Source organism: Salvia hispanica, chromosome 3 (assembly GCF_029641045.1).
Source record: "Salvia hispanica isolate PSC_SH4W2 chromosome 3, Shi_PSC_v1, whole genome shotgun sequence".
Taxonomy (NCBI): domain Eukaryota; kingdom Viridiplantae; phylum Streptophyta; class Magnoliopsida; order Lamiales; family Lamiaceae; genus Salvia; species Salvia hispanica.
The window spans coordinates 28,169,531-28,196,621 of NC_142694.1; the positions used below are offsets into that span (position 1 = coordinate 28,169,531).

Genomic DNA, 27,091 nt, shown 5'->3' on the forward strand with positions numbered 1-27,091 from the left:
CATGGGTCTTAGGAGCTTTTTGGAGTTACATGTTAGGATTGACAACCCTAATCTTGTAATCAACGTTTGCATCGCATGAGCATAAGCTAGGCGACTCGTCCTATCAAAGTAATACTCCCTCCGCCCGCCATTAGGAGTCCCATTCATGGGCGGCACGGGTTTTAAGAAATGTTAAGAAAAGTGGGTGGAAAAAATTAGTGGAATAGGGGCCCCACTTGTATATATTAGTTTTAAATGAAATGTGAGTGAAATGAGTTAGTGGAAGGTGAGACCCTATTACCATTTATGGTAAAAGTGAACCGGGACTCTTATTCGTGGACGGACTAAAATGGAAAAACGGGACTTCTATTCGCGGACGGAGGGAGTTACTGTGCTAGGGTATTGTAGTTTGGAATTTGTATAACCATCCCTTATCTCTATCGATTGTCTCCGTGTTTTATTCGCATCTAGTTGTTAATTGCTTTTAATTATTTTTAGTTTTCAAAAGTTTCCAAAAAATTCTCGTTTCTCCAGATAGTAATTGAGTCTTAGTAGAAGATAGACAGTGTGTGTTTGCCTTCCCCGTATTCGATATCCGATACTGACCTTTAGCTATACTATTCCTACTCTGTATACTTGCAGGTATTTATAGTGCTAAAAAATAGTGCATCAGTGGGTCCCACTATCTACTAATTATTATTTTAACTATCCTTCTCTTTATCTCTTTTACTTTATCAATTATGCATTAATTCACATGTCATTAAAAATGTCTTTATTTTTCAAGGACGGAGGGAGTACTATATTTGTTTTTCCATTAAATTATAAAATACTACTCCCTCTATCCCACTTTTGGAGTCCCAATTTACCATTTTTGGGTGTCACAATTTAGGAGTCCGGGTTGGAATATTCCATAAATGGTATTAGGTCCCACATTCCACTAACCTTTTTTCACTCACATTTTATTATAAAACTAATATAAAAAAGTAGGACCCACATTCCAATATCTTTTTTCACCAACTTTCCTTTACATTTCTTAAAACTCGTGCCGAACTTAACTGAGACTCCTAAAGTGGGACGGAGGGAGTAATATACATTTATTTATATATTAAAGAGTGAACTACATAAATGGTACCTGATCTTTCACTTTCGCATATAAATGGTACCTGATCTTTATTTTATATCGTTTTTGGTACCCAATGACAAAAATAACCCTAGGTACCAAATATGTGATTTTTTTTTCATGGAGGATATTTTTGGAAATTTCAATTAAATGGTACCAAATATGTGATTATTTTTTCTTCCTTTCTTATTTCTCTTTTTCTTATTTAGTTCCTTATTCTTTCTTTTTTCTCATTTTCTTCTTTCTTTTTACTATTTTATCTTACATCTTATTGCATTATATAAATAAAAAAATAAAATATATCTAATTAAATTAGTTATTTAAATTAATTAAATTAATTTATTTTTTATTAAATTATTTTATACTCATTTTAAGGTTAAAACACGTAACTAATAATATTCAACTTTTATATCATTACAGTTCACAATGTTAAATTTTTATTAAGGCTATATTGATTAGTTAATAATAATAATAATAATAATAATAATAATAATTAAATTAATTTATTTTTTATTAAATTATTTTATACTCATTTTAAGGTTAAAACACGTAACTAATAATATTCAACTTTTATATCATTACAGTTCACAATGTTAAATTTTTATTAAGGCTATATTGATTAATTACTAATAATAATAATAATAATTATTATTATTATTATTATTATTACATAATATTATGTGATTCATAATTTATATAATTATACTATAATTATTTATTAATTACTGTTAGTTTTTAGTATTATAATAATAATATTATTATAATATTTAAATATAATTATAACTATAATTATATTTAAATATAATTGAATGATATTAAAAATAAATTAATTATTAATTTATAACATCAAAATAATAATATTAATATTGATTAATAATAATAGTATAAAGAATTAGGAAAATGAAAGAAGATATTATAATATCACTTTTGGTACTAATTTTATGGATGCCCAAAATATCCTTTATGACATCAATGAGAAAATATATTTGTTTAAAGGGCATTTTGGGAAGAAAATTGCATCAGATACCAAAAATGTAATTTATAGGTACCAAAAACGATATAAAATAAAGATCAGGTACCATTTATGTAGTTCACTCTATATTAAAATATACTCCCTCCATCCCCCAAATTTTATTATAGTTTGATCGGGCACATGTTTTAAGAAATGTAATGGAAAGTGGGTTGAAAAAGTTGGTAGGATGTGTGTCCTACTTTTAAAATATTAGTTTTATAATAAAATGTGAGTGAAAATAAGTTAGTGGAATGTGAGGTCCACTGTAAAAAATGGTAAAAAGTGAAAGTGACAAATTTTGTGGGATGAACGGAAATGGAAAAATGTGCCAAAATTTCAAGGACGGAGGGAGTATATCTTAAACACAGGACGTAAAAAATTAAAGAGGTAAAACGGAGATTATTCGTAATTTGGGATTGGACGGACAATCAATATTATTTTAATATTCTGTTGGTTTGTATTTAATTGAAGTTGTTTGGCCCAAGTCCAACCTTTATGCATCCTTAATATGACCCATTATAACTCTATATAAAAGGAGATTAGAAAGAATATTTTGACCCAATTCAATCACAATTTTTGTGACCACTTTAACCGGTGGACGAAAATTTATGTCTTCACAGATCTCAAATTCTATCTTCTTTTTTTCTTTTCTAGTTGAGTCCTTCCGATTCTGACAAGCTTTCACCGTTACCTTGATTTATAATGCTTTTGCAATGGTCATACTATATTATTATTATTATTATTATTATTATTATTATTATTTATTATTATTATTATTATTATAATTATTATAAAGCACAATATCTTGTACTCTATACATTTATTGTTTATAATCAAAACAAATTTCATTAAAGTTGGCGGGAAAAGAGTGAATCAACAAGGAGTCTAGCTGTAGATTGTGTTTTCTTTTTTGTAATAAGTTTGTCTAAGAAATGTTTATTTATCATGTTTGTCTTTTTCTTGTACTACATGTTTTGGGGATATACATCCAGTCAGATAGAAAGAGATTATTTCATTACATTTATATTTTTGTTTACATAATTTTTGGTATAGATTTGGCTAGTAACAGAATTGATCATGAAAAAATCGAAGGCATTGAAATATGAGAAAAAAATGGTTTATCTTGAAAATTTCATGAAAAACCATTTACATGGTCAAATAAATCAGCACTTTCATTTGCAATATGAAAGCGGCTACACTAATAACGCCCTTCTAAAAAGATATCTCAATTTCAAAGATATCACAATATTGGTTCATGCCAAGGTAAGAATCTGAAAACTAGTATATTTAACTCTTTTAATCACCTTTTGTTTTTAGAACTTGAAATATTTTAGTCCATTGTTTTTTTAGACATCTTCAGTAATAATTTCTATGTTAATTGGATGGAAATTTCTTTTTCAATGACAACCATTTATTTCTTGTAGATATTCAAACATTGAATCGGTCATGTTTGTTATGTTGATTTATTTTCTTGTTTGATATGAGATTGATCAATAGTTGTTATATCTTGCAGGAGTCTAAAATACTCATAATAGGAGATAATGTCGCATCTTATTTAGTGCCAAACAACTCATTTGGTGAGATTGCAATTTTTTGCAACATTCACCGGCCTTCTACGGCATGCGTAAATGAAGAATGTAGACTTCTGCGCATCGATAAACAATTTTTCTGCAATATTCTTGAGAAAAATGTCCGTGATCGGTTAAAAGTCTTGACAAAGTTGTTGGAGGTAATTAAACTATAATTATGCATTGTTGGCTCCCATTTTACTTCAATCTCTTAGCATAAATGAAATATTGTCTTTCTTCAAACCATAATATACTTATAATAGGGAAATATATTTGATGATCTAAGGAGCATTTGGAGTACCATATTGATAGACAAAAGGCTAATATTGTTGTGAGATTGAACACTATAATTCTTCAAGGAGATCTGTATCAAGTTAAAATGATTATTAAGCCTTGAAAAAGGATCAAGAGAAGGACAACCCTGGAATGGTTTAAACTACCATTAATATTTGGCACTATTAGACACTCATTTTATGCTTTTTATTTATAATTATAGTAGTATTTTAATATCTTGGTGTACTTCTTGTTGATTCTGTCCTCTTCTTATTATTTTCTAACATGCTTTCAAACTGTTTTTGACTTCACATGGACATTGATTTTGCCTTCAAAATGGTTGCAATCTGATCCCAATGAAGCTAATATAGAATACTTCATTTGTCTATGAAAAATAGTTCTATTTTTTTTTGGGACGTCCAAAAAAAAGTCCTATTTTTTAGAATGTTTTTATCTTATGTAATTTAATTTGGAGGGAATATTTAATAAGACAATGTGTGGATATTATGAAAAATCATTTAGGAGATGTCGGTGATTTGGGTAAATTAAGGAATACTTTGATTTTCAATTTCTCAAAACAAAATGATACAATTCACCCATATTTATAGGAATTCCTTACTTAATTTTAGAATTCTCTACTCTATTCTTTATATATTTTATATATCTAGTTTTTTCTCTATAAAAATATAGATATTTTGTTAGATAATACTTCCTCCGTCCCTTATTAATATATACCATTTGACTTGGCACGAATTTTAAGAAATACGGTGAAAAGTGATGGAAAAAGTTAGTAAAATGTAAGTCCATTTTACATTGCAGATTTGTTCTCACAATATTGCTGACTATTGTTTTGTGGTGTGTAGTCTTCAGTGAATTCAATTACATTAATACTTACACAATACAATATAATTAATTTGTAATTTTACACTATTGATTCGTGATTGCATCCCCATTAATTGGATATTGCCTCCTAATGAGTTCAATTTTGCAAGTGCACTATGTGCAGTGAATGCTTCACATATTGCGGTACAAAACAAAAAAATATTATTGTTTATTCCCTGACTACATTTCATCGAAATGACGAAAATACCCAGGCCAACAATTTACAATACGTTAGACTGCAATCCGTACTCTATTCTCTAAATTTAATCCTAGGCATCCATATAAGAGATCTAACGCATCTCATTGATGGTATGGTGTTAATTTATCTATGGTGTCACCATAGTGTGCCCCTACGTACATATTATATAAATACAGATGAAGACTATACAATTGCTTTAACAAAAAATAAAAATAAAACAAATAGAAAGGAGCTTTTATGGCTTCATCGTTTGTAAGTCAAATAGACTTGGACACCCATCCAAATAATGTGCATATTTAAACTTTACAGTTTCTCTTTACTAGTGTTAACACCCGTGCTATACACGGAACATAAGAATTTCAAAAAATGAATACAATTTTTAACGAATATATAGAAAATTACATCTTGAAGCAATATGAAGAATTACTAATTACTAAAACATAAATGTAGTTATATTATCCCACTATAAATGAAGAATTTATCATTTCCTTACTAATGAAACATTTCAAACTATGTTGATAATTAGTAATACAATTTTAATTCATGATTTAAGTCGAGTAAAAAATGAAAAATAAATGACAAAGAAATGATGTATGACTAATGATCAAAGAGTATAAATTAATTAGAATAAGATATACAAATAAAGAAAATACATGTGAGTAAAGATCAAAAGAGTAAAAACAGATAATTAAAATAAAATAGTCAAATTAAATATTATTGCGAAGTCACGAAGATCGATCAAAATTATGTTTTGTTGAATGAGTCTAAGAGAGTAAAATAAAAGCATTTACAATGTACGTACTTTGTGGCTTGTGCCAAATAAATATTAAAGTGTCATATGTTGTAGTTTGTTCGGTTTGTAAAATTATATACTCCTAGTATTCTAATTAGGAGAGATTTAATTGAGAATCCAATCTTATTTTTATCGCATGAATGTGAGAACCTTTTTTAGCCTTGGATCGCCAAGATGTAAAGTGGATGACATGTATTCCTTCAATGGTTGAAGGCAGTTCGAATTGAACAAAATTTCACTTACATACGTTTTCAAACACAATGATTAAATGCAGATTTTGGTTTCGAATCAAACGAAATTTCACTTACATATGTGTTCAAACACTACATAAATTTAATAGAAACCATAGAAAAATCAGAACAATAAAAACGAAACTAAATATATATAAAGATATATTTACGATATCTTTCAAAGGAAGGTTCATTAGTACAATCGAAAACCAGGCAATATATATTATTTGGATAAGGAATGAATCAATAAAACATGTTGTACCAAAAAACTAATGGCTATTGTGTTTGGAGGATTGAAATATACCTCAAGATTGCGCTATACAGACTCTCTCAGAATCTGCTACTTGCATTTTTAACCCATCACGAATATTTTCTCTATATTTTTATTCTTAAGGTTCCTACTTATCTCGGTCAAAATCCTTATTTCTTGTAGAGATGGCATATCCACACATTTGAAATGTTTTTATGCTTCAATATAAAATTTATTTCAATACATCTATTTTGGGCTCAAACAAAGCATAATGTGTGTTGGTGATGGTGATGAATTATTCCATTACTCGAGCTTTGTAATTCAATAGTTACTATTTTTTTCTCTAATTCTAAGAGAAAGTGAACGCTGTAATTGACTAGAAAAATGACCTTTTGATATATCTTAACTAAGTTTTTTTCTCATAATGATTTATTGAGAAATAAGTGCAACTCGATCAGAGGTGGTTAGAGTAATAACGTAGTAATATAATTAAGCTAGCATGCGAGTTACTAAAGAAGAATCGATACCATTGTATTAATGATACTAATCTTATACAAGGGTCTTGATTTGATCCAGCACCAATCAAGTGAGAGGCAAATTGTATCAACATATCGAATAAATAAATTCTATCCGATGATGTTTGAGAGAAGGGAAACATTTTCAATGCCAATTATGATATTACAATGAAAAGAAGCCGCAAATTTGGCGGACCACGCGTGATATGGCTGTGGATGGTGACAACCACTAATAAGGTATGCCGCTTAAAGCATATAATATACTCCCAATTGATTAATTTGGTTAAAAAAAGATTACTAGTGTTTTATATTTGGGACTTTACGCGTATTTATAAAAAATATCCATGATTTTGTGTTTTCACTAAATGCCACCAACATTCAATATTTTCCATAAAATGTCTCATTTTAGAGAAATAGAAAATGTATTGACTAAAAAGTTATTCATATCGTCATAATTAGGCATGTAAATATTTTTTCCCCTCAACACACACAACGACGTCATTTTAATAATAGATAGCAAGTGTTCATATCGTTTTGCCTTACCAATTTTTAACGTATATACTACTACTAGAAAATATCTCTAAGTTTTAGCATATAGAAAATGTCTTCAACTTTTAAGGTACTTAAGAAAATTTTCTCAATTTTGAGAAAAAAAAAAAACAAAATTAGAGTACAAAGCACTACTAACCCTTCTTATTTTTTGTTAAAACTTTCATGTGTTAAGTTGAAATTTTTGTATGGCGTGACATTTTCTGAAATATGTTGAAAGCTAATACATATGACGAAAAACAAAAATTAGGGACATTTTTTGAAATGCATTGGATATTGAAGATATAAAATACTACGAATCCGAATACAATTTCTTACCTGATTACATCCGATTATAAATCTACAAAGTTAATTATCCAAAGTTCATGATCTAATGAGATAACTCTTGTTTGCTAGTAGTATGACATTATTGATAAAGATTTACGTTGTCCTCGCGTGCCACTAAATTTTGAAACTGGCACGTAATAAGATCGTAGTATGCTCAAGATTGAAATCTCTTGAAAAAAAATACTACTAGTATGCTATGAGAAAGAAAGAAAAGCTAGAAATACTATAACACCATCTATATTAGAGCTTATGTAGCAAGGAAAAAATCTACCAAGTGTAACAATATTGTCACCAATATCAAAATCGCATATTAAATTTTGATTATACAGAAGAGACTCAATGGAATCAAGTTTGTTCATGCAAAAAACCCCCAATCATCCTCCTCTTCAACCATGTTATAATCATCCTCATCGTCGTCAAAATATTCACCCTGCCCATAATCACCGTCATCACCGAGTTCACCGTCATCTTCATCTTCATCTTCATCTTCCTTCTCTTCTACTTCCTCCTCTTCATTTTCTTCCTCATACTCCTCTTCAATCTTAACAATTTGATCAAGTTTGTTGAAGTCTATTTCATTGCCCAACTTGATTTTCTTTACAATATGCTCTCCACAAAGATCATCTGCAGGCATGTCATCTTTATCCATCCTTATTAAGTGGCAGAGTGGTTCCTTACCAGTTGTTACTTGCAAATTCTTATCCAAATAACTCTCCATGTCTAGTTTTTTGCGCTTCTGTGACCAGCTTACGAACTGAGAATACTTCTCTACTTCTTCCATAGAATACGTCACAACGCCTATCTTAACATCCGGAAAAAGATCGAATGCCATTTCCTTGGCTCTAGGCGGCCCACCATGGCCGCGGCCACCCCTTCCTCTGAATGACATAGTACTAAATTTTAAGCTCACTTCAGTGTTTTGAAGTAGAAGTCCTCAAAATGTTCGAAAATCCCGGTGCAAGGATCTCTTCAGTTTGCTCACTATCACACACACCCCAATTACTATTCAATTTATTAATAGAGTAGTAGTATATAATACATTTCCCATTTTTTTTCTAATTGCCTAAAACTTCTTGATATAGTAACATTTAATAGCTAATTAATAAACTTATTCATAGGTTGGTCCATAATCATACAGATTCTTGTAATTCAACCAAACAAAATCCAACGAGTCTCACATTATATACACAAGCGTATCATAAGTATATGGACCTATGTTGAAAACTCTTCATCCAACCATTACTGAATACTGCAGTGTACACCTAGATAAGTACATTTAGAAAATTAGTTAAACTTGATAATAAATCATCGTAAATCTGAATCTATAATAAAACACACAAACAAGTTCAATATACTCAACACTAACTGAAGACCCAAGTGTCCAATTTAATTCAAAGGCTAAGCTGGTAACCCGGAAAGTAATTAAAAGCAATTCAACTATCTAATTTGAATATTTTGATGCACAATTCATCAACATATTTAAATAATAATTAAAAAAATCATCTTATCCTGATCCTAGTTGCATAATTATAAGTATAATCAATTTGAGTACAATATCCAGAAATCGAAATCCAAATTGATTGCAGTTTTTGTCCTTCAATTATTCATCAATACGAAGCATATTCAACAGAATAATCACATAGAAATAAAATTCTAAATCCATGAAAGATGACATACGGGAGAAAGAAGCGGCGGCGCAGCAGTCGGAGCGGCCTAATTTTAGGAATGAAGTGGGCTTATAAACCACAACCTTACTAGTTTTAAGGCCCATCTTGACTACCAAACTAGGCCCGAAAAGTAGAGACCGTTTAAAGGCCCGTTTGGTGAAAATTAGAATTGTTTTCCCGCTTCAAATTGAATTCACGAACACAAAACCATTTTCAAAAAAGCAAATCCCGAAAAATTAAGCAGCTAGAGCAACAATGGCGATCGGTCAATTGGAAGGCCACCGGAAACTTTCCGCTAAAATTGCTGCGATTCTCCAGGAAGTTAGGTCTTCCAACGCCACTCACAGACGCAAGCTCAAAGAAATCCTCGCTCTTCGCTTGTCGTCTCCGGCCGAATTCTGCAGAGCGTTTTGCGAAGCCCTAGTACCACTTTTCAATTTCCAGAGGAGAAACTCCTCCTCCGAGCGCACCATCAAGTTCGTCTCCACTTTCGCTTGCTCCAGCGCCGAGAAAGACGACTCCGCTGATGAATTTCTGGAGAATTTCCTCAGGTTTCTTCTGCTGGCTGCAACTGCGGCGAATAAGACTGCCAGATTCAGGGCTTGTCAGATTGTTTCTGAGGTGCGTTTTTGGGTTTATTTGCCTGTATTTTCAGTGTTGTTTACTGTTTCGATTTTCGTTGGGTTTTGTGCATTTTAGTTATACTGATATTCTTCGCCCAAATTTTTTATGGCGAAAATTCCTTATAGTTAAGTTAGAGCCGAGGCTGCAACCAAAACGACCTTAGCTTTTATGATTCCATTCTGCTGTTTCTGCCAGTATCTGGAATTTTGGAGTTGAAAATGCACGTTTCAGAAGGGACGGGATGGATTTTTTTTCGAATTAGACTAGCAGCGCTTAGTGTTCCTAGCAGATTCGTTTTCTGAGTGTGAACAATATGATTTGAATTAAAAATTTTATTTTATTTATTAGTTATAGAAAGTAAAGGAACATCTTTATCACTGTGTAGATAATTATGCGGTTGCCGGATGATATGGAAGTCAGCAGTGAACTTTGGGATGAGGTGATAGAATGCATGAAGATTCGTGCGGGTGATAAGATACCCACAGTTCGAACATTTGCTATCAGGTCTCTTGCGCGGTTTGCAAGTGATTCAGAGAACCGTGACATTCTCGAGTTGTTCCTTGAGAAGCTTCCACTGGAGCAGAATGGCGTATGTCTTTCATTTATTTGTCCTAGCATCATATGTTTGTAACTTTTTGAGTATATATCTGGATGATATGCTTACACGATTCTTCCCGACCTTCTGAATCACTTTTTATAATGCTGCTCAAGGAGAATAATTATTTCTGCACATTTCTATACATGGTATGCTACTTGAGTAAGTCTGTAACAAATTTGCAGGATGTTCGTAAAATTATTGTGCTGTCTTTGCCTCCTTCAAGTGAGACTTTATCAATGATAATTGATTGCACTCTGGATGTCAACGAATCTGCCAGGAAAGCTGCCTATTGTGTTCTAGCAAGTAAATTCCCATTACAGAGCCTCAGGTAATTCAGTCATTTAGTCTTTTGTTTCACCTTGTGCATCTCTGATGCATGGTTTCTCTATTAATTTCCAACATAGTTTCTGCCTATTCAGTTTGGCCTCTATTTTCCTGATATAAATATATAAAAGTACATATTCTACGTGCTTATTTTGTGGCATATTCCTTATCTTATATTTCAGCATCAAGCTCAGAACAACTATTCTCCAGAGGGGCCTTGCTGAGAGATCTGCAGCTGTAGCAAAGGAGTGCTTCAGGATGATGAAGGATCAATGGCTTGAAAAGTGTTGCAATGGAGACCCTATAGAACTGCTTAAATTTCTTGATGTTGAAACCTATGAATCGGTTGGGGAGACAGTTATGTCCACACTTCTGAAAGCAGGATTAGTTAAACTGCAGGATGGTCAAACTCTCCGGGAATTCATTGCACCTGGTGGTGACTCATCTGAAGGTGAGCATTGCCATGTTGCTTGATTTAATTTTTTGTATGTGACTGAGTGTTTCTTCTCTCAGTTATCATTTTTATTCACCACAAAAATTATTGCTGTTTGATTGCAATCAAATTTTCTTTGAGTCCAGAAGATCTCGTGGGACATCATAACAGGTTTTAGAAGTTTGTGTTGTCGTTATTACTTATCAGAACTTAAATTTCTTATGTCTTTGCATCACCCAGATACACCGTGACTTAAGGTTTGCTAAAATTTAGCAAAATGTTCTGGTTGATACGTAAAATCTGATAGGTTGATTTCAGTACTCAATACTCCTATTATTTAAGATCTAAATCAAACCTCTCTTTACGGAAGTTTGGACATTACTATAACTGTGTAAGGGTTCTATTTCTTGAATTATCTGATTGTGGAATACTTGTGTATAAGCCTTGTAAATTTGTTCACTCTAAGTCTTAAGTTTTAATGTCTTCCAATACAGAAGGAGGAAACTGCAGTCACAACATTGAGCTAATGGATGCGGAAGTTGCTGTTTTCTGGAGAGTGGTTTGTACGCACTTGAACATAGAAGCACATGTAAGCATTTGGTGTTAAATATTTTGTTGATCCTGGATATTTTTTGCTGATTTGATAGGAAAGGTGTCAATTCATATATTTTTGCACACGTGAGCTGAGAAAATCTAAATGCTAAGCATGCTTTTATAATGATTAACATAATTTTTATTTGATGTTATTATAGATGGTTATTTATATCGAGAGTTAGATGATCTGTTGTGAAAATGTTGTGGTATGCTAGACATGTTGAATATGGGTTTACATGTTCACCAGTTAAATGGTTTCACTCAGCTCATTATCAAGCCTTTCTTTCTGTTAGGACGTATATCTTAGAAGCATTTCTTGTCTTCTTCTTTTCGCTCCTCATAATCTTATTGTTAATTCCTTTGGGCCTGAAACATATAGTTGAGACTTTACTACATCCTATCCTATCACTTGATTTTTCATCAAACTTTAATAGGAGCAATTAATAATGCTAAAAACTGAAAACCAAGTGACAAAGTCGATGACCATGCATGACAGGATTATATTATCCACCAAATTTGAAGAAGTTACAGCAGTATGTTCATTTTCTATTCGGTTGCTTGACTTTTTTCTCACGATCAATCAGAAAAAAGGTTCCGATGCTGCCATGACTATGGGCACAGAATCAACTGTATATGCAGAGGAAGCTTCACACAACAACGATCTTCTTGACCAAATCCTTCCTGCCTCAGTTTCTGATTATGTTGAATTGGTTAATGCGCACATTGTTGCTGGTGGGTGAACTTCAGAATGACTTTTTTTTTGTATAACTCGAGTGCCGGAAATTTTATGCTATCTAATCTTGCAGGGGCAAATTACCGATTTGTATCCCGGCAACTGCTACTTTTGGGCACGATGCTTGATTTCTCTGATGTTTCCAACAGAAAAGTGGCCAGTGTGTTTCTTCAAGATTTGTTGCATAAAGCCCTTGATCATGAATTGGATGAGAGTGGAAATGAAGTCATCATTGGAGATGGTTTCAATTTAGGAGGGGAGAAAAATTGGGCTGCTGCTGTAGCAGAATTATGTAAAAAAGTCCATGCAGCTGCTGGAGAGTTTGAAGAGGTTGTTCTTAATGTGGTAGAAGAACTTGCTCAGCCTTGCAGGGAGAGGACAGCAGATTGGAAGCAGTGGCTGCACTGTCTTGCCGTGGTTGGGCTTCTTTTGGAAAACACAACTTCATTTCGTCATATGCAGGGAAATGCAATTGATCCTACTGAAATTCTTCATTCTCTATTGCTTCCAGGGGTATGCTTCTCCTGGACTTCTATGGTTTCTTTTCATTTCTTGATTTATGGCCATGTGGGTGGTAGGGTTGCTGCAATTGTTTGGCTGCTTTTATGGTCCCTTAACCTGCAGTAACTGGGTTTTGTTGTTGGCTTGTACATACAGGCAAAGCATTCCAACTTGGATGTCCAGAGGGCTTCTGTTAGGTGCCTTGGCCTTTTTGGTTGGTTAGAAAGAAAACCTAGCGAGGATATAGTAAAGCAATTAAGATGTTCTTTTGTCAAGGGACCCTCTACTGTATCAATAATGGCAGCAAAGGCGTTACTTGATCTTGCAATATGGCATGGCCCAGATGAAATGGATAAAGCCATAAACTGTAATCTCTCATCAGATGTCCATGATGATGATATTTCTTCTACCCAGTTTGAATTTGGTGATGCACGCGAGGATTCAAATTTTGAACTGCTTGATCTGTTGTGTGCGGGACTTGAACATGACTGGGATGATTTAGAAGAGGTTGAAGACCATCAATCAATTCAAGATGTTCTTGGAGAAGGTTTGGCAAAAATTCTACTATTGAGCAATAAATTCCCAGGATCGCATTCTTCAAAACATCATTTGATATTGGCCAAGCTCATCAGACTGTATTTTAGTAGTGATAATGAGGAATTTCAAAGGTTGGTTACTTCTCTATTGATTGGTTGGCCATTTTATATGACAAGAGAACAATGTTTGATTTGCTGATATTTTGTAGGTTGAAACAATGTCTGTCGGTTTTCTTTGAGCATTATCCATCCCTCTCCATAAATCACAAGGTTTGAGTTGATACAGCAGCAGCATTGCTATATTCTACTCAATTAGCACACAAGTGTGCCATTATTTTTTATTTTTGTTTCTCTCATAAAAGCATTTCCCTCAAATTGCAGAAATGTTTGTCAAAGGCTTTCATGCCAGTTATGCGTTCCTTGTGGCCAGGAATCAATGGCAATGCTGCAGGGTCCACCATGATGGTATCCAACATGCGTAAAATTGGTGTCCAAGCATCACGCTTTATGCTGCAAATGATTCAAGCTCCTTTACTAGCTAAAGAGAGTACAAGCACAGAAGAGAATAAAAGTGATAATCCTAGCGTAGAGACTTGTCCCTCACTTGATTTCGAGAGTGAAGAGGAAGGGCTCGCTGTTCGAATTGCAGTAGAGGTATGCTACTTATTTTTGCATTATAGTAAGTACTATAACATTAAGTGGTTGACTTTCTTCAGTTGATTGCTTTTATTTCATTATGATCCTTGCAACTGTAATTATTCATGTCACTGTTTGCGATGCTTGGTTTTGGTATTACGTGGTGTTCTTTGACAAGGCAATGCTTGCATATTCAGTTAGCATTATCCTTTCCAAAGAATAAAAGGGAATATAATGCTATAACAAAGCTTTTTTTTCTTGCATTCCCAACATTTTTGACATGGTTTTTCTTCTTGGCTCCCAACATGTGTTTTTTCTTTAGAGATCGTAGCATTCCCGTGATAGTGCTCGTCTCTGATATCCCAGTGATAGATATATTTTCCTGCATTATCTTTAGCGATACACATGGTGTGATAGCAGATTACCATTAGAAGAATTGTAAGAGGTCTAAAAGTCAATATTTAATGTTCGATAGTTATTGTCTGTTTGTTCTTTCTTTGTCCGTTACATGATCCTTTTCAACATATACGTCTACTTTAACATTTTCCTTTACCTTTAATTTTTAATCCTGCTACTATTTTGTTGGTTTCACATGATTATTTCTTTGTTTTGTTAATCCAGGTGGCAAGTTTCGATGCTAAGAAGACAGCTGCAGAAAAATCATACGTGGCTGCTCTTTGTAAAATACTTGTGTTGCTTCAGTTCCGAGTTTCAGAACAGGGAGTTATAAAACTGATGAGGCGGATTTTGAGTCGTGCCAGTGCAGCTGTAGCAGCTGAAAAAGATCTCACGAAGGAACTGAGGCATATGGCTGAACGCCTAAAGGCAATAGACAGAAATCCTGACGACCAATTGTCATCTGAGCAAGCTACTCAGATTTTAGGTAACGGAAAGGCTTTCATTCCACTTGATTTGCATAGGCTCGAACTCAAGAGTTGAGGAGTATCCATAAATATGAAGCTAGCTTTGTTCTGTTTCATGATCTCAATTTATATTTTGTTGCTTACGATTGTTCTTATGTTAATAGATAAGCTGGAGCTAACATTCAACTTGGATAAAGACGATTCACTGGAAGCTGACCCTACTCCAGCACCGCAGTCAGTCCGGCCAAGACCTACTAGAAGAAGAGCAAGGGCACACCAAGACTCTTCCTCTGATGATGAAGGCTCTCCGACTTCTGTGGTTCCCAACACTCCTGTGATCGGTACTCGTTCGCAAAGGGCTAGTAAGACAGCTGCAATGTCAAAAATGGCAGCCAAGACAACAGTTAAGATAGATGAGTACGGCAGTGAGGAGGATGAGGATGAGGATGAGGCATTGGCTGAAGTAACCTCAGAAGATGATTCTGATGCTTCTGTTTAATCTGGTGTGAGTCTTAATGTTGTGATCAAATCTATCTAACATCTCCCTCTCTCTCTCTTTTTTTTTTTTTTTTTTTTTTTTGTCTCAGCCATTGGAGTCGTATTCTGATTGTATATTTTGTTCAGCCTGGTGCGCAACTAACAGAATCTTAATGTATTCACTAGTCACTACTTCAATTATGTAGAATGTAAGTACTCCATTGTTTTATGAATCTCATTCAGTCTTTCTAAGCAACCGTTTGCCGCTGAGGAAGCATGTAAGATAATTCTGAGATTCAGAAATAGATAACAGTATTATCAAGTCAAGTTTTTTCTTGACTTGGTCAAAATTTATAATTACATAAAAAAAATGCTAAGAAGGGTCGATATTAAAAAAAAATAAAAAATTACAATGCTCCAGAATATAGTAGAAGTTCAAATAGATGGATATGCCTTGGGAAGCTTCTGGAGACTTTATGAATTTAAATAGCATTCCACAGACAGTTGGACACAGAGATAGAAATACGAGTGATTTGATTGATGGCTGTGTTTGGCGATCCCTTCCGGCGGTTTATCCTGAGCCCCACAGTGTACCGCTCATCGCCCGGATCAACGGCTCTCCTTGACTGGTTCGAATCCCCCACCGCCCACTTGTTCAAAATCAACGTTCCCGGTCAGTTTGGCCTCTCTCTCTCGCTTCTTTCACTTAATTGGAATTCGATTTAGTAACTAACAATGGGTTTTGAATGCAGGATACAACAAGGAGGATGTGAAAGTGCAGGTGGAGAACGGGAACATACTCGTAATTAGAGGTGAAGGTGGGAAAGCTGAGTTCGGAGAGGGGAAAGAGAAAGATATTGTTTGGCACGTGGCGGAGAGGAACACATTTGGAAATGGGAAAGGGGAGTTCTACAGAGAGATTGAGCTGCCTGAAGATGTGAAGCTTGATCACATCAAAGCGCAGATCGACAACGGTGTGCTTACGGTGATTCTACCCAAAGATACAACCAACAAACCTCCCAAGCTCAGGAACATCAATGTTACTAGCAAACTCTGAATCTTCAATCACTCTATGTTTATATATCACTCTCCACACTCTTTAGTAAGACCGTATTCAATAATCATCTGAATTTTCACCATCATCATTTTTCCTTTCTTTAAATTTAAATACTTCCATACTAACAAGATTAAAATCAAACACTCATTAGATAATACGGCAGCGGTTCTCCTACTCCACAATTTCTACTCTATACCCAGCAACAAATTTAAATAATCCATCGTCACTTGTTAAAATTGTCTATAGTTATAATATTATTATATTTTACTGTGAGAAGGTGGAGTAAGAGTGGAGTAGAAATTGTGGAGTAGGATTTCCTCTTAGTTTAAAAACGACGCACTTTCATAATGTATTCAATTCTAAGATTTAAACAGGACTAAAATCCTGTCTAAAATAGTATTGACTCAACTAGGGGTGGCAAAATGGGCAGCGAGTAATAGGTAATTACCATTTTGACTCGCTGTCCGCCGGAAATTGGGTATCCGCTACCCGACGATAACGAGAAACGGGGCGGAATCGGGTAGTGTGTTTTAGAGTTTTGCGGGTAGTGGGTATATCCGCTACCCGCGCGGGTATATTCGTTAGTTTCGATAATACCCATTATTATTAGTATTAGCCATATTCTATCTTTTAATCCTCTCTCTATTCCATATTAATAAAGGTGTTTAAATAGTTAAAGTGGAGAAAAAAAAGTAAATAGTTAAAATATAGGAGTACTTACTTAATAGCCATATATGCATTCGTTTTGAAAAATTAAAAATAAATAGTTAGAACGGAGAAAAAATAAAGTTAGAGAGATAATAATGTAGAGAAGGGTATTTCTATTATTATATTTCCAAAATGAGTGAAGAAATTGAAATGCCTCTATTAAGGGGGAATAATGGAAGTACTTTATATAATCTAAGAGTTCTTTTAAAATATTTTTATATTCTAACGAACATACAATTGAAAACTCACCGGAATTAGCTATAAAGTGTCCCCTCACTTTTATTCTCAATCTATTCAACATTACCATCGATATTAATAAAGTAAATTAGGGAACGTTGACGGTTATTATGATTTTCAAATTTTTTATTAGGATTTTGGGTCAGGTACGGGTACCCGCAATGTCGGGTACGGGATACCCGACACGGGTATCGGGTAATCCCGATATGCCGCGGGGCGGGTATTGGGACAACAAATTTGGCTAAAATGGGTACGGGTACTCGACTTGTCGGGTGCGGATACCCGTGGGTAATCCGTTTCGCCACCCCTAGACTCAACCTTGTTTGATTAATTAATATTGATTTTAGTGATGTTATTTGATAGATAAGAAACTAAGTTCAGACAAAAAATAATGTATTGAATATGTTAGATTATACTCCCTCTGTGACCCATAATATTTATATTTGATGTGGGCATGAATATTAAAAAATGTAAAGTACATTGACTTACTATAAAAATTAATGGAATATGAGGTCTATTTTTTATATTAATTTTAAATTAGTGGAATATGAGATCTATTTTTTAATATTAATTTTATAATTAAATATGAGTGAATTGAATTAGTAGAATATGAGATCTACTTACCATGATAAAAAAAAATGTGACTCTTATTGTGAAATGGACTGAAATGGCAAAATGCGATTCTTATTATGAGATAGAGAGAATATTATATTGTAGACTAAGATGGTATTAAGTTTCCTAAATAAAATAATAAAAAAATAAAATATTAAATAATATTGTAAAGTTATTTTAATTGATAGAGTTAGCTATAATTAAATATTACATAATTATCCACCGAAGCAAACATATTATATATTTAGAGATATAATCTTGACCACCGAACCATCCTAATTATTAAATTATTTTTTTTATTACAAAAATATTTACCTTGTTCAAAAAAAATAAAATAAAATTACAAATTCTAAAAAGATTATTTAATTAATATTGTGCATCAAATTTGGATTATTGACTAATTTAGCAAACACGTCATGAATATTTGCAAAAGAAATAGCATTGGAACATGACAGGCCTAAAACGGCCATGATATTTGAATAATTGGTTAATCGTGGATGTCGGGGATAGGCCCAATAGGCCCATTCAAAGGTACTTTGCTTAACCAAGTCACTCACCGCTCCAACCATTCCCAATTTAAGATCTCTCTCTCTCTACAAAATTCCCCTTCATCTCTCTCAGATCACCGTCAATGGCGTTGGAATGGGTAGTTCTCGGTTACGCCGCTGGCGCAGAGGCCATCATGCTCATCTTCCTCACTCTCCCAGGCCTTGACCCGCTACGGAAGGGCCTTATCACCGTCACCCGGAGTCTCCTCAAACCCTTCCTTGCCGTCGTCCCCTTCTGCCTCTTCCTCCTCATGGACATCTACTGGAAGTACGAGACCCGCCCCACCTGCGACTCCGATTCCTGCTCCCCATCGGAGCACCTCCGCCACCAGAAATCCATCATGAAATCGCAGCGCAACGCGCTCCTCATCGCCTCCGCGCTCATCTTCTACTGGCTTCTCTACTCCGTCACGGGGCTCATCGTCAAGATGGATGTTCTCAACAAGAGGATCGAGAGCCAGAAGCGGGAATGATTCGGAAATGAAATCGCGCGTGTTTTCTTATGTTGGTATTATACATCTATCTCTGTTACGGGATGTTTTAGTGGTTAATTGAGTTTTTTTTGCGTCGTAATTGTTAGGTCTGTGTTTTCATTTTGTTGTTGGTGTATGCTTCATTTTGAATCTCAGTTGCAACTACATTTCCCTAGTTAATATTGAGGGCTTTACATTTGATTGCTTTCATCACTGAATTTCTGATTCTCGTTGTTGGTTTGATCTGATAGAAACTAGTTTCCATGTTTTGGTGTTGAATTATTTATTTATTTTCTGTTGTGAATTATACCTTGCTATTGGATCTCAACTAGAGTGCTGAGAATTTGTGTTTCTCTGATGATCACTAGGCATTTGTGTTCTGGTTTAAAAGAAGAATCTTGGTTACTTCTGCAAATCCAACATGGTTGCCAAAGCATGAAGCTATTGTTGGATTTGGATTATGAAATTGTTTAGTAAGTATTTTAGATCAGGTGACTTTTATGGATCGTAGTTATACCAGTGGATGTGGGTGTTTGCATGATCAATTGAAGTTATGTGTTGGATATGAGCATTCATTAGTGGTGCAGGGCTTCAATGGTGGTTTCACCATAGTGCTAGATATTGTTTCAGTTGGGGGCTATCTTAGTTTGTATCGTTGTGCTTTTGTTGACCAGTCGCATTTATTGAATTAGGCCTATCAGACCTTGCTCTGATGACTAGGATTAGATCAAAGGGTTTAAAGTCTTGCTGCTCTTATTAAATGTGCTTGATTATTTAGAACTTAGTAGCAAATTAAAATAAACAAGCCTATATAGGAGTGCCTTAACCTTTCTTGTTGTTATATTGGTTCCCTGTAAACCTGAAAGCTTTTCTGGGTTGTTAATTGTTCATGCACGATGTTCTACCCAGAAAAGTGCAAGCAACTTATGCCACTCATTGTAGGAAAATTTAACCTTGTTCACCTGAAGTGTAACACTGCCGGGTGAATCATCAAGAAAATGATGTTTATAAGGTCATCAGGTGTTTTAGGCAATGGTTTATACTTCTGAGTGTTTTAGGCAATGGTATATACTTCTGAGTGTTTTAGGCAATGGTATATACTTCTGAGTGTTTTAGGCAATGGTTTATACTTCTGATTTGTGCTGTTCTCTTTAGGATTTTTTTTCCCTTCTTGTCTCTTGGCTGTATTTTTGCTTGATGCTTGGAAAGGAAACCTCTGTACGAGTTTTAGCTTGATAATACTACAAACATGATGATTGCGACTAGATGATCTGCTAATATCTTTTCAAGTGTTAAATGTTCAAATTTCATGATTTATTTAGTAAATGGGTTCAAGTTTACTTAAAAAGTCACTCCGGTACAAAGAATACTGTTTGATGCTTGAGAAGATACTAAAGTTGGTCTGATTTACCAGGTTACCTTGGTACCTATGATTATGGAAAAAGGAAATGGGTAAAGTGTTGTTAACTATAAGTTTACTAGGTGCTTCTTCTGGTAATTGTTCTGAAATTCCCATGAACTATTAAAGAAACATTGGCTTCTCTCAGATAACAACTTTACTTTCAGGGCTGAAATTGTTCTTTGTATAATCTTGCATGCTACTTATAATGTGATTCTAACCCGGTTCGAGTCTTCCGAGTTTAAAATTTCTGGGCCAGCCCAAATCCATCAGGCCTTTCGCCATTCTGAACTGGGCTGGGCTGCAATCCCACTGTGTCTAAAATTTATTAGCCCAACAAGGACAGCCTGTTGTGCTGGGCCTATTTTTGCCATCTCTACATAAAGTTGGAAGGCATTTGCCAGTAATTTCGAGTTGTTGCAGATTGATGAGTTGAATTTTGATATTTTGGAAGACTTCAATGTTGTGATTTTGACACCTACTAAAAAAAAGTAAAGAAATGTGTAACAATTTTTCATAATATGGTGCCGGTCAGGCAGTTGGCCGTTACTTTAATCAAATAATGTTTGTTGAACTTTTATTTTTGAGTTTATCTTGTTGGATTTCAGTGGATTAGCCATATTTTTAATTACTTTTATCATTCACTCTTTTTTTTGGGTGTTGGTTATTCATTCTTTACTAACGCTATCAAATCGAATTTCCTAATGAGTCCAAGTAATTATGATTTTTAATAATGGAGAGCGTAACTATCAATTTGGTTAGAAGTACTGAGTGTGAATTACTATGATTTAAGCAAATGAAACCTGCTGATTTTATCAGTAGATTATTAATTATATTCCAACAATCGCATTTATATTAATTAAATGAAACCTGCTATTTAAAGTCATTGTGTTTATTATTTGAAGATATTCATGATCAGGAAATCAGAAACATGAAAACTATATTCAATTAGACGTATGAATTATGAATACATCAACATATGCATACTCATTGATGTCTTTATAGATAATATCCAAATTTAATCTTCGCGTTTTAAGTTATTGATTCGGTTTAATTATAAATATTACAGTAAGATAACACTTTAAAACCTACAAATTTAAGAGATTAAAATAAATATCATCATCGGTACAATTCACTTTGTAACGTGAGAATCCTAAATACGTGTAACTTTTTTCTCTTCAATTTGCAAGTTATGTTTTTCACACAGACATGTTTATCACCATTACTTTTCCTTTCCAATTATTATTCACATAATTCTACTCTTTTACGCACTCCATTGATTAACTTATTTCTATTACATATTAGCTTATAATTCGTGTCAGTACACTTTGCAGGTTTTGATTACATGAAAAAATAATATTTGCATTATTGGACGAATGCGTGTACATTGATAATAGTCATATGGAGTAATATCAATAAATTTGATTTTAAATTATCCATTCTAAAAATCTATCCTATCTTACTACTATTTCGATAACTTTTCTTTTTAATATTATACTATGGTTTTTATATACATAAATAATGCAATATTACTCGGTCCATCCATAGTTTGTTTGTAGCAATTTTTTTCCGATTCATCTCATCTATTATAAAAACCTCCTAATCTCTAAACTATATAATAATACTAGAGTAAGTATCTGTGTTCGGTATTCCATTGACAACATATTCTAACAACTAATTCAACTAAATACATAACTCATTATGGCAAAATGATTATTAACAAAGAGAGTATTATAATAATCACCTACAACGAGTACCATTTTTCTTTTATTATCTCTTTCAATATCAATGAAAAGTTATACTTGTATAGAACACATCAATGCTGTTGCTATCACTGATGAATTTTTCAACAGCATTTCTCGATTTTGCAAATTAGTTAGTTGGAAAACATCAGAAAGAAAGTGTTGCTGTAGGGTGTTATTTATTAGACAAATTAATTAATCAGTTATAATTAAAATATAAAATAGCCAAAGAAAAAGACCGCACTATGCCCAAGTCCGCCATATAAACACCTACTAGGCTACTAGTAATACCTAAAACAGTGACAATATATAAAAATGTCACTATATTTTGTATAAAAAGAACCAATACACAGTCTAAATTACCATGAGATACATATTCCATATATATTCTATGATGATAATTTCGTTTGACCTAACTAATGCCCATTTGATTTATAAAATCACAGAGGGAATAAATATTTTAAAGTTGGTAAATATACTCGTATTTAAATGTTTTCAATGTATTTTAATAGGTACACACGATTCATTTCACAACTCTCTATTACGTTACATTCGCCAATGTTTTGAGACATGAAGGATTGCTCAGACCACCTGAAACTTCCTTGACTTTGCCAAGTTTTGAAAAATGGTGATCTTCAACTTCCACCACCTTTTCCTCGTGGTGCTCCTTCTCATTCCCTCCGCCACGTCGGACATCGCTTCCGACAGAGCCGCTCTAGTCGCCCTCCGCAGGGCCGTGGGCGGCCGCGTCCTCTTATGGAACCTCTCGAGCGCGTCCCCGTGCTCGTGGGCCGGCGTGATCTGCTCGGCGGACAAGTCCTCCGTGCTGGAGCTCCGCCTCCCCGGGATGGGCCTCTCCGGCCGCCTCCCTCCCAACACCATCTCCAACCTCACCCATCTCCAGACGCTCAGCCTCCGCTTCAACTCCCTCTCCGGCCCCCTCCCGCCGGACGTCTTCTCCTCCCTCACCTCCCTCCGCAACCTCTATTTGCACAACAACTTCTTCACCGGCGGAGTGCCGCGTTCTCTCTTCTACGTCAAATCACTCGTGCGCGTGAATTTGGGGCATAACTATTTCTCCGGCGAGATTTCGCCGGCGTTCAACAACTTGACCCGTTTGGGAACGCTGTTTCTGCAAAACAACCGTTTCTCGGGAGAAATTCCTGAATTGAACTTACCAGCATTGATTCAATTCGATGTTTCCGATAACAATCTCACCGGCCGGATTCCGGGCGGTCTCGCTGGAAAGCCGAAAGCCTCATTCGCCGGGAACTCACTCTGTGGTGCCCCTCTCGATTCATGCGGCGATGAGAAAGGAAAGAAGAAGCTCTCTGACGGGGCGATTGCTGGCATCGTGATCGCCTCCGTAATCGGATTCTTTCTTATCTCATTACTGATTTTCTGTTTGTGTAGAATGGCAGCTGGTAATGGAGAAGAGAAAGAAGTTGAAAATACGGAGGCAGCGGCGGCGGCGGTGGGGAGGAAGGGGAAGGATAAGGGATTAGTGTTTTTTGGGAAGACAGGGTGGAATTTTGATTTGGAGGAGTTGTTGAGAGCTTCTGCTGAGGTTTTGGGAAAGGGGACGTTCGGGACGTCGTACAAGGCGGTGCTGGAAACGGCGATTGCGGTGGTGGTGAAGCGGCTGAGAGACGTGAAGATGGGGGAGATGGAGCTGAGAGGGAAGATGGAAGAGATTGGGAGAATGGATCATCTGAATCTTGTCCCTCTCAGGGCTTATTACTTCGATCGGGATGAAAAGCTCGTGGTCTACGATTTCCTGCCCATGGGGAGCCTTTCTGCACTCCTGCATGGTTAGGATGGTCGACTGCACATAAGTTTGATATTGTCAAAGTCAACCATTTGAAAAACTGTTTTCTTTGCAGGAAACAGGGAGGGTGGGAGGAGGGCCCTGAATTGGGAGACTCGCGCCGCGATCGCGCTGGGCGCAGCGCGAGGGGTATCGTACATCCACTCGCAGGGGTCCACCGCGTCCCATGGCAACATCAAGTCGTCCAACATCATCCTCACGGAGTCGTACGAGGCCCGTGTCTCGGACACAGGGCTCGCGCAGCTTGGGGGGAGCGCAACCCCCAATAATCGAGTGACAGGGTACCGGGCGCCAGAGGTGACGGACCCTCACAGAGTGTCGCAGAAGGCGGATGTGTATAGCTTCGGAGTGGTGGTGCTGGAGCTGGTGACGGGGAAGGAGGGGGTGGATCTGCCGAGGTGGGTGAGGTCTGTGGTGAAACAGGACTGGACTTCTAAAGTGTTGGATGAGCAGGTAGTGAGTGAGAATGTGGAAGGGGATATGGTTAAGATGCTGCAGATTGGGCTTCATTGCACCCTTCCTTACCCGGACAACCGCCCCTCTATGCCGGAGGTTGCGGCCCACATTCAGCAGCTCTGCCCTCCCAATATCCTCTCATCTTCCTTTTCACACACATAAAATTCATATCACTTGTCAATTTCTTACATTTTTTCCCCTTTTTTCTCTCCTTTTGCTGCTTCTTATATACACATTTTCTCTTCATTGTATTGTAATTTTTGTTACTCCTATTTCTTTTATTTTAATTTTTTTAATAAAAATGGAGTACTATTTTATTCTGCAGAGGAGATTTCCTAGTATAATTTGGTATAGTTAGCAGCAGCTATTCTGGGATTATACAATCCAATCGGTTCAAATTTGTTTTCAATGAATGACTGCTATCTAAGTTTTGGAATCAATCAAAATGTATGTTTCTTTAAAGTTATTGAGTTTGAGTAGCATTCTCAAATGGCCTCAACTAAAAGATTGCGAGTGCCATTTATTCAAATGAAACACCTAAAATAATACTCCACAACGACAATTTTGAATTATAGTATGATGATATTCTAAATTTTATTTTTTGATGACTTCTAAGTTATCAAATTCTGAAAAATGGTAATTTTCAATTATAGTAAGATATTAAAAAATAATTTCGTAATAATTTACTTCAATTTTTTTATATAAGCAATATTTTATTAATTTTCTATGTATCTTGGCAATCTAGTTGTAGAAGAGATAATTTGATACTTGTACAAGGGAGGTAATCAATTGCTAACTAATTATCAATCCCAAATTGAGATCAATTTTCAACCATTAGACTAGAAGATCTTGTGGTTAATATGATACCAAGTGTATATATTTTAAATTTAAATAATTATTAATTAAATTAAAAGGGTATTAATGTCAAATCCTATATGCAGTAATTATAACTAACTACTTTCTCTCTCCTCAAAATCATCTCAAATCTTTAAATTTAAGTAACTCTCTCAATTTAAATTATTTTTTCGCAAAAAATATATCAAATTAAAGATAATTTAATAAGGATTCCAACGAGATCTCAATTGCATATGTTCCGACGATGTTCGGGTGATGAAATTTGATAAACTATATTTCAATTTTCGTACATGTTGATAAGCAGCTATTTTCAACAAATGCAACAAAAAATCTCAATATATTGTAGGCAAAATCTCAATATTATGCATGTCCAATCTCAATAAAAATGTATTGATATTCCAATGTCATATTATTGATATTTGTAATACACAATGTTGATATAAAAAACACTCACGAAAATTATCATATGATAACATAATGACGATATTACCCTTTTGTTGATATTTTGTCTACTATTTATTGAGATTTTGTGAGCTTTAATCTCATCCACTCATTTTAAAATTCAAGGGTGAAGATTTAGTCTTGATTTTGGATTAGGTGCTAAAAGCATTAGAATAGGACCCCTGTACAAGTATAAACAAAACAAAACAAAATGTTTTTCATATTCTATATGATAGTACTAGTGATTATTAGTTTAGATTTTACATTCCACGTTTAACTTTGGAGTTAGGACTTTGGAGTAACGTTTCGTTTGGCGTGGGATATGCTAAAAATAAAAATTGAGATGCGGAAAAAAAATATTGAATTGAAAAATACGCAGAAAATTTTTTATGACTACATTCTATTGGCTTAATTGAATAAATCCTCAATCCCATTCTTAAGCAGATATTAGTAACCAAAGAAGGAAAGAATATATTTCTATTTTATTATCTGATTTAATCTTCCCATTCCAACCTGATACTTAAAGCCATCTCCAACCATTTACACCAAATTCAAATCCATTTTTGAGTATGGGTCACACCAAAAAGTACTTTTACTCCAATCATTTACTCCAAACTCAAACCCAAAAGAATATTCCATATTTATATACTTTTTACACCTTTTCAATTATACCTACATATTTATTTTAAATTACATATTAGTCCCACAATATTTTTAATTATGTAAATTAAATAAGTATACAAAATTTTCTTATTAATATATTTATATATTAAATGTACTTTATATATTCAATATGAACCAGATGACTATGCAACTAGAGCATATTCTTCGTACTTCGACAATATTGGAGGATCCGGTTCTGATTTACCAAATTATTAGATTACGTTTTTCATTTTATTATAATAATTTGTTGTTCGTGTTTTATTTTATTTTAATGCATTGTGTTTAACTTGCTTTCTTAATAAAGACTTGCTCTATAGTTGTGCGACATCCATCCATAGCTCTTTAGTAAAAATGAATCTCAGCTAAACAACTTCTAAACTATTGACACA

At 34.6% G+C, this 27,091-nt stretch overlaps 5 protein-coding genes across 5 annotated transcripts; 4 read left to right on the forward strand and 1 right to left on the reverse strand.

The window, feature by feature from the left end:
- Positions 1–7,947: 7,947 nt before the first annotated feature.
- On the reverse strand, positions 7,948–9,377 carry LOC148930487 (uncharacterized). Its single transcript, XM_089068878.1, has one exon. It carries the CDS (start codon positions 8,584–8,586, stop codon positions 8,053–8,055), a length of 534 nt encoding a protein of 177 aa, XP_088925004.1. The 5' UTR covers positions 8,587–9,377; the 3' UTR covers positions 7,948–8,052.
- Positions 9,378–9,564: 187 nt separating this feature from the next.
- On the forward strand, positions 9,565–15,939 carry EMB2656 (ARM repeat superfamily protein). Its single transcript, XM_048116591.2, has 12 exons — positions 9,565–9,985; positions 10,374–10,577; positions 10,769–10,914; positions 11,093–11,361; positions 11,838–11,932; positions 12,522–12,669; positions 12,744–13,183; positions 13,328–13,839; positions 13,917–13,977; positions 14,089–14,361; positions 14,965–15,226; positions 15,371–15,939. Exons 1-12 carry the CDS (start codon positions 9,620–9,622, stop codon positions 15,703–15,705), a joined length of 3,111 nt encoding a protein of 1,036 aa, XP_047972548.1. The 5' UTR covers positions 9,565–9,619; the 3' UTR covers positions 15,706–15,939.
- Positions 15,940–16,223: 284 nt separating this feature from the next.
- LOC125215231 (HSP20-like chaperones superfamily protein) lies at positions 16,224–16,825 on the forward strand. The gene is made up of 2 exons (XM_048116592.2): positions 16,224–16,356; positions 16,436–16,825. The coding sequence occupies exons 1-2, from the start codon at positions 16,224–16,226 to the stop codon at positions 16,738–16,740; spliced, it is 438 nt and encodes a 145-aa protein (XP_047972549.1). The 3' UTR covers positions 16,741–16,825.
- A 2,028-nt stretch (positions 16,826–18,853) lies between these two features.
- Positions 18,854–19,528, forward strand: LOC125215199 (uncharacterized). Its single transcript, XM_048116546.2, has one exon. The coding sequence runs from the start codon at positions 18,929–18,931 to the stop codon at positions 19,316–19,318; it is 390 nt and encodes a 129-aa protein (XP_047972503.1). The 5' UTR covers positions 18,854–18,928; the 3' UTR covers positions 19,319–19,528.
- Positions 19,529–22,945: 3,417 nt separating this feature from the next.
- LOC125215198 (putative inactive receptor kinase At1g48480) lies at positions 22,946–25,189 on the forward strand. Its single transcript, XM_048116545.2, has 2 exons — positions 22,946–24,270; positions 24,343–25,189. The coding sequence occupies exons 1-2, from the start codon at positions 23,085–23,087 to the stop codon at positions 24,903–24,905; spliced, it is 1,749 nt and encodes a 582-aa protein (XP_047972502.1). The 5' UTR covers positions 22,946–23,084; the 3' UTR covers positions 24,906–25,189.
- Positions 25,190–27,091: the final 1,902 nt, after the last annotated feature.